Source organism: Carcharhinus amblyrhynchos, chromosome 9 (assembly GCF_965287045.1).
Source record: "Carcharhinus amblyrhynchos chromosome 9, sCarAmb.v2.hapA, whole genome shotgun sequence".
NCBI classification, from domain to species: Eukaryota; Metazoa; Chordata; class Chondrichthyes; order Carcharhiniformes; family Carcharhinidae; genus Carcharhinus; species Carcharhinus amblyrhynchos.
Genome location: NC_137332.1, coordinates 72,415,877 through 72,429,458, shown reverse-complemented (window position 1 = coordinate 72,429,458; position 13,582 = coordinate 72,415,877). Strand labels below are relative to the sequence as shown.

At 43.7% G+C, this 13,582-nt stretch overlaps 1 protein-coding gene across 1 annotated transcript in view; it reads right to left on the bottom strand.

Moving 5' to 3' along the window:
- The window catches only part of LOC145348584 (uncharacterized), a 151,422-nt gene that overhangs the window by 86,833 nt on the left and 51,007 nt on the right, over window positions 1–13,582 (bottom strand). The window contains exons 22-27 of the mRNA XM_080196772.1: window positions 12,299–12,382; window positions 11,066–11,137; window positions 8,425–8,496; window positions 4,087–4,161; window positions 3,206–3,280; window positions 867–938 (exon numbers count right to left, since the gene is read on the bottom strand). Coding sequence (XP_080052898.1) covers window positions 867–938; window positions 3,206–3,280; window positions 4,087–4,161; window positions 8,425–8,496; window positions 11,066–11,137; window positions 12,299–12,382 — 450 coding nt within the window. The remainder of the gene's footprint in view (window positions 1–866; window positions 939–3,205; window positions 3,281–4,086; window positions 4,162–8,424; window positions 8,497–11,065; window positions 11,138–12,298; window positions 12,383–13,582) is intronic.

The window sequence follows — 13,582 nt, the reverse complement described above, 5'->3', positions numbered from 1 at the left end:
CACCATTGATGTACCTACACTTCAGGGACAATAGCAATTCAAGAAGACAGCTCACCACCATCTTCTCAAGGCAATTAGGTACAGGCAATAAATGCTGGTCCAGCTAGGGACTCCCACATCCCATGTATGGATCAAAAAGTAGCCAATGACTCACTACTTCTGCAGGCATTTTGCTCATGCCAACCATGCCCACCACTTGGGGAAAACACCAGATAAATCCTGGCCTATTCTGGATGCAACCTCAGCAATGGCCACCAGTAGCAATACTATTTATTGGATCAGGTGCATGGCAGCAGGCGACTACCAGCAACATGCTGCCCTGGGTCCAATGCCACTTCAAAACCAGCAGGAGGGCTTTGCCATCACCCACAAAACCTCCTCCTCCCTCTCCCGAAACACACACATAAAAAAAGTTAACTGCTTCTAGGAATAATGGAAACATTAGACAAAAAGACTATTTGTCACAGGTATAGCTTACATAAACACTACAATTAAGTTACTGTGAAACTCCCCTAGTCACCATAATCCAGCACCTGTTAAAGTCAACATACTTCCTAACTAGCACATCTTTCAGAATATGGGAGGAAACCCATACAGACACAAGGGGAATGTGCAATGTCCAGTGACCCAAGCTGGAAATTGATCCCGGTTCTTGGCACTGTGAAGCAGAAGTGCTGACCACTGTGCTACTGTGCCAGGCTCTCGATCAATTCCTCTCACGTGATTGCTATGGTGTTTGCTGCACTGTTACATGCCTTTATGAGCAAGTTCCTACATTATCTACAGGAACTGCTAGCTCTCCAGCCATTCACATTTATGTTGTCATGTTCTGAATGAATTGCTGTCACACATCAGATTAAACTTACTTTATGACTACTGTAATGTCTCCTAGAGAAACACGATCTCCATTTTCCTCACCACTTGCGCTGTCACATTTTCTACAGGTGCAATTGATCACAAAGAAAAGTGATTTTAAACAAATGCTTGCATCCACAAGTGGTCATCATTTAAAAAACAGGAGACTCTGGGATTCAATATTTCAACCTTTCATTAGCTGGTTTGCATCAATGCATCATCTTTTGTTCTGTATTAATGTATTTTTCATTTAGAACTATTGAGGAACAAGACAAATGCAGAGAGAGTCAGTAATGACTAAGAAAGTGATAAAGAAAGGAAAGATAGCGTATGAAGCTAAACTAGGTCTAAATATAAAAAATGATAGTAAAAGTTTTTACAAATATATAAAGAGGAAGAGACTGGCTCGAGTGAACATTGGACCTTTGGAGGATGAGGGGGGGAATTTAACGGTGGGTAACGAGGAAATGGCTGAGACTTTAAATAAATTTCTTGTGACAGTCTTCACGGAGGAGGACACAGATAGCTTACCGAATATTAAAGATAGAGGGTTGGTAGGAGATGAGGTCTTTAATACAATTACTGTTACTAGAGAGATGGCGCTTGCTAGACTAATGAGACTGAAGGTAGACAAGTCCCTGGGACCGGATGGAATGCATCCCAGGGTTCTGAAAGAAATAGCAGAAGTAATAGCAGATGTCTTAGTAATTATTTATCAAAATTTGCTGGACTCTGGGGAAGTGCCGTCGGATTGGAAAAAAGCTACTGTTACGCCGCTGTTTAAAAAAGGTAGCAGACAAAAGGCAGGGAGCTACAGGCTGGTTAGCTTGACATCCGTAGTTGGAAAAATGCTAGAATGCATCATCAAAGAAGAAATAGCAGGACACCTAGAAAAGAACGGTTTGATCAAACAGACGCAGCACAGATTCGTGAAGGGGAAGTCATGTTTAACATATTTATTGGATTTTTATGAAGATGTGACTAATGCGGTAGACAGAGGGGAACTGGTGGATGTGGTGTTTTTAGATTTCCAGAAGGCGTTCGATAAGGTACCTCACAAAAGGTTGCTGCAGAAGGTTAGGGTACATGGAGTTGGGGGTAAAGTGTTAGTGTGGATTGAAGATTGGTTATCTAACAGAAAGCAGAGAGTTGGAATAAATGGGTGCTTTTCTGGTTGGCAGTTGGTGACTAGTGGAGTGCCACAGGGATCGGTGCTGGGCCTCAACTGTTTACCATATTCATAGACGATCTGGAGGAGGGGGCTGAGTGTAGGGGAACAAAGTTTGCTGATGACACGAAGATGAGTGAGAAAGCGAGTTGGGTGGAGGACGCGGAAAGTCTGCAGAGAGATCTGGATAGGCTGACTGAGTGGGCGAGGACCTGGCAGGTGGAGTATAATGTTAGCAAATGTGAGGTTATCCACTTTGATAGAAATAATAGTAGGAAGGAATATTATTTAAAGGGTGAAAAGCTGCAGCATGCTACTGTGCAGAGGGACCTGGGGGGTTTTTGCTAGTGCAGCTGGTGATCAAGAAGGTGAATGGAATGCTGGCCTTTATAGTGAGGGGGATAGAATATAAAAGCAGGGAGGTCTTGCTGCAACTGTACAAGGCACAGGTGAGGCCGCAACTGGAGTACTGTGTGCAGTTTTGGTCCCCTTATTTGCGTAAGGACATATTGGCCTTGGAGGGAGTACAGAGAAGGTTCACCAGGCTGATACCGAGATGAGGGGGTTAGCTTATGAGGAGAGATTAAATAGACTGGGCCTGTACTCATTGGCGTTTAGAAGGCTGAGGGGGGATCTTATAGAGACTTACAAGATAATGAAGGGGCTAGATAGGGTAGAGGTAGAGAGATTCTTTCCGCTTAGAAAGGAAACCAGAACTAGAGGGCACAGCCTCAAAATAAGGGAGGGGGGCAGTTTAGAACAGAGTTGAGGAGGAACTTCTTCACTCAAAGGGTGGTGAATCTCCGGAATTCTCTGCACGTTGAAGTGGTGGAGGCTACCTCGTTGAATATATTCAAGTCATGGGTAGATACATTTCTGATAGACAAGGGAATTAAGGGTTATGGGGAGAAGGCGGGAAAGTGGAACTGATCCACCTCAGATCAGCCATGGTCTTATTGAATGGCGAGGCAGGCTCGAAGGGCTAGATGGCCTATTCCTGCTCCTATTTCTAATGTTCTTGCGTTCTTAATGTGATTGTGGTAGTCTGGAATGGTTTTCACTACACTATTATATGGAGCTGTTCCTACATGATTCTTACAGGTAGAGCCAGCACCCCAGCAATTCCCTTTCACACAGATTCTGAATGAAGCAGAGTTTAGTCAGATATTGGATCAAACTTACTTCTTGACTGAGTTAATTTCAGAAGAACATGACTTTTTATCTTCCTTGCACTTTGGACTGTCAAAGTTTTCATGGCTGAGGTCATAAAGCACGTCATTTTAAGCAAGTATTTGCATTCAAAATTAAACCCATTAAACCCCCAACCCCCCTTAAACTGAAGGTGCAGCATTTCAAGCCTTCATCACCTTGGGTTGTTGAACACCCTTCATGACCTGGCAAATTCCTCACTTTCATAATCAAGCTGTGGGGTCAACCCTAATTGAATGAAGTGTACAAGAGGACAAGGAGCACTAGACTGGCCTAAAAATGTGACGCAAGCCTGGCGAAAGTACAACACAGGGCTATTTGCTGCTGAACAGCATAAACAGCAAGGTGATACACTATGGATCAGAGCCAAGCTCTGCAGTCTTGCCACATCTAACCATGAATGGTAGTGGACAATTAAACAGGTGGAGGCGGGTCCACAATTTTCCCCATTATCGGCCCATCTGTGCAAAGCTGAAGCAGCATTTGCAATAACCTTTGCTCAGAAGTGCCAAGTGGATGATCTATTTTGGCCTCCCTGATGACCCAAGGAGCATTGATGCCGGTCTTCAGCAAATTTGATTCACTTCATCTAATAAAGAAACATCTGAAGTCACTGGATACCTCAAAGGTAAGGACCCCCAGCAACATTACACCAATAGAATTGAGGATTTGTGCTTGAGAATTTGCTGTCCCCCCATTCAAGCTGTTCCAGTCCAATTACAACACTGGAGTCTACCCAACAATGTGGAAATATGCCCAGGTGGGTTCTGCACACAAGCAACAGCCCAGCAAATCACACAGAATAACCTGAGCACAAGTGATCAGTTTGTATTCAGTCATTGGATCAAACTTACTTCTTGACCGAGTTGGTTTCTGAAGAACATGGCTTCCTATCTTCCTCGCACTTTGGACTATCAAAGTTATCAGGGCTGTGGTCATAAAGCAGGTCATTTTAAGCAAGTATTTGCATTCAAAATTAAACCCATTAAACCCCACCTCCTCGTAAGCTGAAGGTGCAGTATTTCAAGCCTTCATCACCTTGGGTTGTCGAACATCCTTCATGACCTGGTAAATTCCTCACTTTTATAATCAAGCTGGGGGATCAACCCTAGTTGAATGAAGTGTACAAGAGGACAAGCCAGGAGCAACATCAGGCTGACCGAAAAATGCAGCATCAACCTGGTGAAACTACAACACAGGGCTATTTGCTGCCCAACAGTATAAACAGCAAGGTGATAGACTGTGGATCAGAGCCAAGCTCTGCAGTCTTGCCACATCTCATGATGAATGGTAGCGGACAATTAAACAACTCACTGGAGGAGATGAGTCCACAATTATCCCCACTCCCAGCACATTTGTGCAAAAGATGAAGCTGAAGCAGCATTTGCAAAAATCCTTGCCCAGAAATGCCAAGTGGATGATCCAGTTTGGCCTCCATGACCCAAGCATCATCAATGCCAGTGTTCAGCAAATTTGATTCACTTCATGTAATAAAGAAACATCTCAAGTCACTGGATATCTCAAAGTAAGGATCCCAAAAACATTACACCAGTAGTATTGAAGATATCTGCTTGAGAATTTGCTGTCCCAGTCCAACTACAACACTGGTATTTACCCAAAAACGTGGAAATGTGCCCAGGTAGGTTCTGCACACAAAATGCAGCCCAGCAAATCACCACCCCATCAGTCTACTTTCAATCAGGGAAGTGATGGAAGGGGCCATCAGTAGTGCTATCACACAGCATAACCTGTGCTCAAGTGTTCAGTTTGGATTCAGTCAGGGTCACTTAGCACCTGGCTGCATCACAACTTTAGTTCAAACAGGCACAAAGAATGGAAATCAAGAGGCAAGATCAGAGTGACTGCCATCGACATCAAGGAACCCAGGCAATACTGGAATCAATGGGAAATCAGGGGTAAAACTCTTCTCTGACTGAAGTTGCAACCAGCAGAAAGGAAGACAGTTGTGCTTGTTAGAGGTCTGTCAATTCAGTCCCAGGACATCACTGCGCAAGTGCCTCAGGAGAGAGCGTGTCTTCGGCCCAGCCATCTTCAACTACTTCATTCAATGACCTTCCCTCCATAAGATCAGAAGTGGGCATGTTAGCTGATGACCATACATGATTCAGCACTATTCGTAACTTGATTTCAACCATTGTCCCTTGAAATTCAATTGCATCATCATTGCTGATTCCCAACTATTTCTACCCTGGGGGTTACAATTCACCAGAAACTAAATTGGACCAGGTTTATAGATATTGCAGCTATAACAGCAGGTCAGAGGCTGGGAATTCTGCACTAGGTTACTTGCGTTCTGACTCTCCAAAACCTATTCAGTATCTACAAGTCACAAGTCAGGAGTGGTAATGGAATACTGCAGAATGACTGCAGTTTCAACAATACAATTCGACACCATCCAAGACAAAGCAGCCTGCTTGATTGGTGCCATATCCATCACCTTCAATATTCACTTCCTCCATCAGTGACACCAGTATACATCAGCTGCAAGATGCACTGCAGCCACTCACCAAGGTCCACTTCAACAATATTAGCCCATGATCTCTACCAACTAGGAGGACAAAGAGTAAACACATGGAACACCACCACCTTACAAGTTTCCTCCAGGTCATTCACCATCCTGACTTGGAAATATATCACCATTCCTTCACTCTTGCTGGGTCAAAGTCCTGGAATTCTCTCCTGCGCAGCACCATTGCTGTACCTACACTTCAGGGACAATAGCAATTCAGGAAAACAGCTCATCACCATCTTCTCAACGGCATTAGGGACAGGTAAGGACCCCAACAACATTACACAAATTGTACTGAAGATTTATGCTTGAGAATTTTCTGTGCCCCTACTCAAGTTGTTCCAGTCCAACTACAACACTGAAGTCTACCCACCAATGTGGAAATATGCCCAGGTAGGTTCTGCACACAAGTAGCGGTGATGTGGATGTGCTGGCGTTGGACTGGGGTAAACACAGTAAAAAGTCTGACAACATCAGGTTTTAGTCCAACCGATTTATTTGATAGTAAACTCACAAGCTTTCGAGGGGATTCCCTCTTCGTCAGGTGAATGGAGAGTTCTGGCCTCGGACAGAGTGTACATAAAGCACAGACAGTTTACAGAATACTGATTAGAATGCGAATCTTTAGCAGGTTAGGTGTAAAGATTCGCATTCTAATCAGTATTCTGTAAACTGTCTGTGCTTTATATATGCTCCGTCTGAGGCCAAAACTCTCCATACACAAGTAGCAGACCAGCAAATCACACAGGATAACCTGCGCACAAGTGTTCATTTTGGATTCAGTCAGAGTCACTTAACTCCTGGCCTCATTGCAACTTTAGTTCAAACAAGCAGAAAAAGAATTGAAATCAAGAGGCAAGGTTAGGGTGACTGCCATCAACATCAAGGAACACAGGCAATACTGGAGTCAATGGGAAATCAGAGGGAAAACTCTCCACTGGCTGGAGTTGTACCCAGCAGAAAGGAAGATGGTTGTGCTTGTAAGGTCTGTCAATTCAGTCCTAGGACATATCTGCATGAGTTCTTCAGGGGAGAGAGAGAGTGATCCTCAGCCCAGCCATCTTCAGTTGCTTCTTTCAATGACCTTCTCTCCATAAAGGTCAGAAGTGGGCATTTTGCTGATGATTGCACATGATTCAGCACCATTTGTGACTTGAATCCAACCATCGTCCCTTGAAATTCAATTGTATTATCATTGCTGATTCCCAACTATCTCTAACTCAGGTTGCAATTCATCAGAAACTAAATTGGACCAGTGTTGCAGCTATAACAGCAGGTCAGAGGCTGGGAATTCTGCAGCAGGTAACTTGCCTCCTGACTCTCCAAAACCTATTCATAACTCACAAGTCAGGAATGATATGGAATACTCTCCCCATTGATAACTGCAGTTCCAACAACAAAAGAAGCCATCCAAGACAAAGCAGCCTGCTTGATTGCTACCATATCCATCACCTTCAATATTCACTTCCGTCATCAGTGACAGCAGTGTACATCAGCTGCAGGATGCACTGCAGGAACTCACCAAGGCCAACTTCAACAATTTTATTCGTCCTTGTACTCTACTATCTAGGAGGGCAAAGAGTAAAGACATGGAGCGCCACCACCTCCCATGTTTCCTCCAGGTCATTCACCATCCTGACTTGGAAATATATCACCATTCCTTCACTGTTGCTGGGTCAAAGTCCTGGCATTCCCTCCCTAACAGCACCATTGATGTACCTACACTTCAGGGACAATAGCAATTCAAGAAGACAGCTCACCAACCACCATCATCTGGAGGGTAAATAGGGACAGGCAATAAATGCTGACTCAGCCAGGGACACCCACATCCCATGTATGGATAAAAAGGTAGCCCATTACTCACTACCTCTACAGGCATTTTGCTCATGCCAACCGTGGCCACCACTTGGGGAAGTCTCCAGATAAATTCTGGCCTATTCTGGAGGCAACCTCAGCAATGGCTACCAGTAGCACTGAAGAGGTGGTTGCTGAAACATCCCAGTGATTGGACAGGCAGCTCTGGATACCAGGCAACACCATTTATTGGTCAGGCCCATGGCAGCAGGCGACCACCAGCAACATGCTGCCCTGGGTCCAATGCCACTTCAGAACCAGCAGCAGGACTTTGCCATCACCCAAAAAAACCTCCTCTTTTCTCTGTTTCCTCCCCCCATCCCCCAAACACCCACAAAAAGTTAAAAACTACCTCTAGGAATAATGCAAACATTAGACAAAAATAAATATTAATCACAAGTAAAGCTTACATTAACACTGCAATTAAGTATTGTGAAATTCCCCTCGTCATCATAGTCTTTCATCTGTTCGGGTCAATGCACCTAACCAGTACATCTTTCAGAATGTGGGAGGAAACCCACATAGACACAGGGGGAATGTGCAAACTTCACACAGACAGTAACCCAAGCCAGGAATCAAACCAGGCCCTGACAATGTGAAGCTAGCAATTGTGCTATTGTGCCAGGGCCTCACTCAGCTCTTTTCATGTGATTGCTATGGTCTGGATGCTGTTTGCTACACTATTACATGCTTTTATGAGCAAGTTCCTACATTACCTGCAGGAACTGCTAGCTCCCCAACCATTCACATTTACATTGTGGTGTTCTGAATAAAATGGAATTGCTGTCACACATCAGATTAAACTTACTTTCCAATTACTGCAATGGTTCCTGGAGAAACACGATTTCCATTTTCCTCACCATTTGGAATGTCACAGTTTCTGCAGGTGCAATAGGTCACAAAGAAAAGTGATTTTAAACAAACGCTTGCATCCACAAGTGGCCATCATTTAAAAAACAGGAGATTCTGGGATTCAATATTTCAACCTTTGATCAGCTGGTTTGCTTTAAGACATCAACTTTTGTTCTGTACTAATGTATTTTTCATCTAGCATTGTCAAGGAATAAGGCAAATGCAGAGAGAGGCACTAATGTGATTGTTGTGGCCTGGAATGGTTTTCATCACACTGTTATATGAAACTGTTCCCACATGATTCTTACAGGAAGCGCCAGCACTCTAGCAATTCCCTTATACACAGATTCTGAATGAAGCAAAGTTTAGTCAGACATTGGATCAAATTTACTTCTTGATTGAGTTGGTTTCTGAAGAACATGACTTTCTATCTTCCTCACACTTTGGACTGTCAAAGTTTTCATGGCTGTGGTCATAAAGCACATCATTTTAAGGAAGTATTTGCATTCAAAATTAAACCCATTAAACCCCAATCCCCCCATAAACTGAAGGTGCAGTATTTCAAGCTTTCATCACCTGGGTTTTGTCGATCAGGGTGGACTCTTCATGGCCTGGCAAATTCCTCACTATTATAATCAAGCTGGGGGATCAACCCTAACTGAATGAAGTGTACAAAAGGACAAGCCAGGAGCAACATCAGGCTGACCGAAAAATGCAGCATCAACCTGGTGAAACTACAACACAGGGGTATTTGCTGCCCAACAGTATAAACAGCAAGGTGATGGACTGTGGATCAGAGCCAAGCTCTGCAGTCTTGCCACATCTCCTGGTGAATGGTGGTGGACAATTAAACAACTCGCTGGAGGAGATGAGTCCACAATTATCCCCACTCCCAGTATATCTGTGCAAAAGACAAAGCTGAAGCAGCATTTGCAAAAAGCTTTGCCCAAAGAATGCCGAGTGGATGATCCACTTTGGCCTCCATGACCCAAGCATCATCAATGCCAGTCTTCAGCAAATTTGATTCACTTCATGTAATAAAGGAACATCTGAAGTCACTGGATACCTCAAAGTAAGTACCCCAAAAACATTATACCAATAGTATTGAAGATTTGTGCTTGAGAATTTGCTGTCCCAGTCCAACTACAACACTGGCATTTACCCAAAAACATGGAAATGTGCCCAGGTAGGTTCTGCACACAAAATGCAGCTCAGCAAATCATCACCTCATCAGTCTACTTTGAAGTGAAGTGATGGAAGGGGTCATCAACAGTTATGCTACACTGCATGACTTGTGTTGTGTTCAGTTTGAATTCAGTCAGGGTCACTTAGCATCTGGCAACATTACAACTTTAGTTCAAACAGGCACAAAGAATTGAAATCAAGAGGCAAGTTCAGAGTGGCTGCCATCGATATCAAGGAACCCAGGAAATACTGGAATCAATGGGAAATCAGGGGTAAAACTCTCTTTTGGCTGGACTTGTAACCAGCAGAAAGGTTGTGCTTGTTAGAGGTCTGTCAGTTCAGTCCTAGGACATCACTGCGTGAGTTCCTCAGAAGAGTGCGTGTCTTCGGCCCAGCCATCTTCAACTACTTCATTCAATGACCTTCTCCCCATAAGATCAGAAGTGGGCATCAGTGGACTTCAGGGACAATAGCAGTTCAAGAAGGCAGCTCACCACCATCTTCTGGAAGGCAAATAGGGATGGGCAATAAATGCCGGCCCAGGTGGTGACACCCACATCCCATGTATGGATAAAAAAGTAGCCCATTACTCGCTACCTCCACAGGCATTTTGCCCAAGCCAACCATGCCCACCACTTGGGGAAATCACCGGGTAAATCCTGGCCTATTCTGGAGGCAACCTCAGCAATGGAGACCAGTACCACTGAACGAGCAGTTCCTGAGGTGACATCCCAGTGATTAGACAGGCAGTCTGAGACCAGGCAACACCATTTATTGGATCAGGTTCATGAGAGCTGGCCACCCGCAGCAACATGTTGCCCTGGGTCCAAGGCCACTTCAGAACCAGCAGCAGGGCTTTGCCATCACTCACAAAATCTCCCCTTCTTTCTGACTCCTCCTATCCTTTTCTGCCCCCCAAACCCCCAAAAAAGACACTCACAAAAAGTTAAAATCTACCTCTAGGAATAATGCAAAAATGTTACTACTCACAAATAATGCTTACATTAGCACTGCAATTAAGTTACTGTGAAATTCCCCTCATCATCATAGTCTTTCATCTGTTCGGGTCAATGCACCTAACCAGTACATCTTTCAGAATGTGGGAGGAAACCCACACAGACGCAAGGAGAAGGTACTAACTTCACACTGACAGTGACCCAAGCCAGGAATCGATCTGGGTCACTGGCGCTGTGAAGCAGCAGTGCTAACCACTGTGCTACTGTGCCAGGATCTCAGTCAGTTCCTTTCAAGTGATTGCTGTGGTCTAGATGGTGTTTGCTGCACTATTACGTGCCTTCATGACCAAGTTCCTACATTACCTACAGGAACTGCTAAGCTCCCCAACCATTCACATTTACATTGTGGTGTTCTGAATTAAATGGAATTGCTGTCACACATCAGATTAAACTTACTTTCCAATTACTGCAATGATTCCTGGAGAAACACGATTTCCATTTCCCTCACCATTTGGAATGTCACTGTTTCTGCAGGTGCAATAGGTCACAAAGAAAAGTGATTTTAAACAAACGCTTGCATCCACAAGTGGCCATCATTTAAAAAAACAGGAGACTCTGGGATTCAATATTTCAACCTTTGATCAGCTTGTTTGCTTTAATGCATCATCTTTTGTTCTGTACTAATGTATTTTTCATTTAGAAATGTTGAGGAATAAGACAAATGCAGAGAGAGACAGTAATGTGATTGTTGTGGTCTGGAATAGTTTTCACTACACTATTATATGAAGCTGTTCCTCCATGATTCTTGCAGGAAGCGCCAGCAATTCCCTTTTACACAAATTCTGAATGAAGCACAGTTTAGTCAGATATTGGATCAAATTTCTGACTGAGTTGGTTTCTGAAGAACATGACTTTCTATCTTTCTCGCACTTTGGACTGTCAAAGTTTTTATGGCTGGGTCATAAAGCACATCATTTTAAGCAAGTACTTGCAATCAGAATTAAACCCATTAAACGCCTCCCACCCCCCACTTAAATTGAGGATGCAGTATTTCAAACCTTGATCAGCTGGTCACCCGCAGCAACATGCTGCCCTGCGTCCAAGGCCACTTCAGAACCTGCAGCAGGGCTTTGCCATCACTCACAAAATCTCCCCTTCTTTCTGTCTCCTCCTGTCCTTTTCTGCCTCCCATCCCCCCAAAAAAGACACTCATAAAAAGTTAAAAACTACCTCTAGGAATAATGCAAAAACATCATTACTCACAAATAAAGCTTACATTAGCACTGCAATTAAGTTACTGTGAAATTCCCCTTGTCATCATAGTCTTTCATCTGTTCGGGTCACTGCACCTAACCAGTACATCTTTCAGAATGTGGGAGGAAACCCACACAGACACAGGGAGAAAGTACAAACTTCGCACAGACAGTGACCCAAGCCAGGAATCGAACTGGGTCACTGGCACTGTGAAGCAGCAGCAGTGCCAACCCTTCCTTGTGCTACCGTGCCAGGATCTCAGTCAGTTCCTTTCAAGTGATTGCTGTGGTCTAGATGGTGTTTGCTGCACTATTACATGCCTTTATGAGCAAGTTCCTACATTACCTACAGGAACTGCTAGCTCCCCAACCATTCACATTTACATTGTGGTGTTCCGAAAGAAGAAACCGTTGTCGCACATCAGATTAAACTTACTGTCCGATGACTGCAATGGTTCCTGAAAAAACACGATTTCCATTTTCCTCACCATTTGCTCTGTCACAGTTTCTGTAGCTGCAACTGGTCACAAAGTAAAGTGATTTTAAACAAACGCTTGCATCCACAAGTGGCCATCATTTGAAAAACAGGAGACTCTGGGATTCAATATTTCAACCTTTGATCAGCTGGTTTGCACTAACACATCACCTTTTGTTCTGTACAATGTATTTTTTCATTTAGAAATGTTGAGGAATAAGACAAATGCAGAGAGAGTCAGTAATGTCAGTGTTGTGGTCTGGAATGGTTTTCACTACACTATTATATGAAGCTGTCCCTACATGATTCTTACAGGAAGCGCAAGCAATTCCCGTTTACACAGATTCTGAATGAAGCAGAGTTTAGTCAGATATTGGATCAAATTTCTTGACTGAGTTGGTTTCTGAAGAACATGACTTTCTATCTTCCTTGCACTTTGGACTGTCAAAGTTTTCATGGCTTGGTCATAAAGCACGTCATTTTAAGCAAGTACTTGCAATCAGAATTAAACCCATTAAACTACCCCCCCACTTAAATTGAAGATGCAGTATTTCAAACCTTGATCAGCTGGCCTTGTCGAACAGGACACACATGGCCTGACAAATACCTCACTATTATAGTCAAGCTTAGGGGATCAACCCTAGTTGAAAGTAGTGTACAACAGGACAAGTCAGGAGAAGCATCAGGCTGAAGTAAAAATCTCACGTCAGTCTGGTGAAACTACAACACAGGGCTATTTGCTGCCCAATAACGTAAACATCAAGGTGATAGACTGTGCATCAAGCTCTGCAGTCTTGCCACATCTAATCATGAATAGCAATGGACAATTAAAAAACTCACTGGAAGAGGCAAGTCCACAATTAACCCCATTCCCAGCACATCTGTGCAAAAGACAAAGCTGAAGCAGCATTTGCGATAATCTTTGCCCAGAAGACAGGCACCGATGACACAAGCATCATCGGTGCCTGTCTTCAGCAAATTTGATTTACTTTATGTAAAGAAACATCTGAAGTCACTGGTTACCTCAAAAAGTAATGACCCCAACAACATTACACCAATAGTATTGAAGATTTGTGCTTGAGAATTTGCTGTCCCAGTCCAACTACAACACCGGTATCTACCCAAAAACATGGAAATGTGCCCAGGTAGGTTCTGCACACAAAATGCAGCTCAGCAAATCATCACCTCATCAGTCTACTTTGAAGTGAAGTGATGGAAGGGGTCATCAACAGTTATGCTACACTG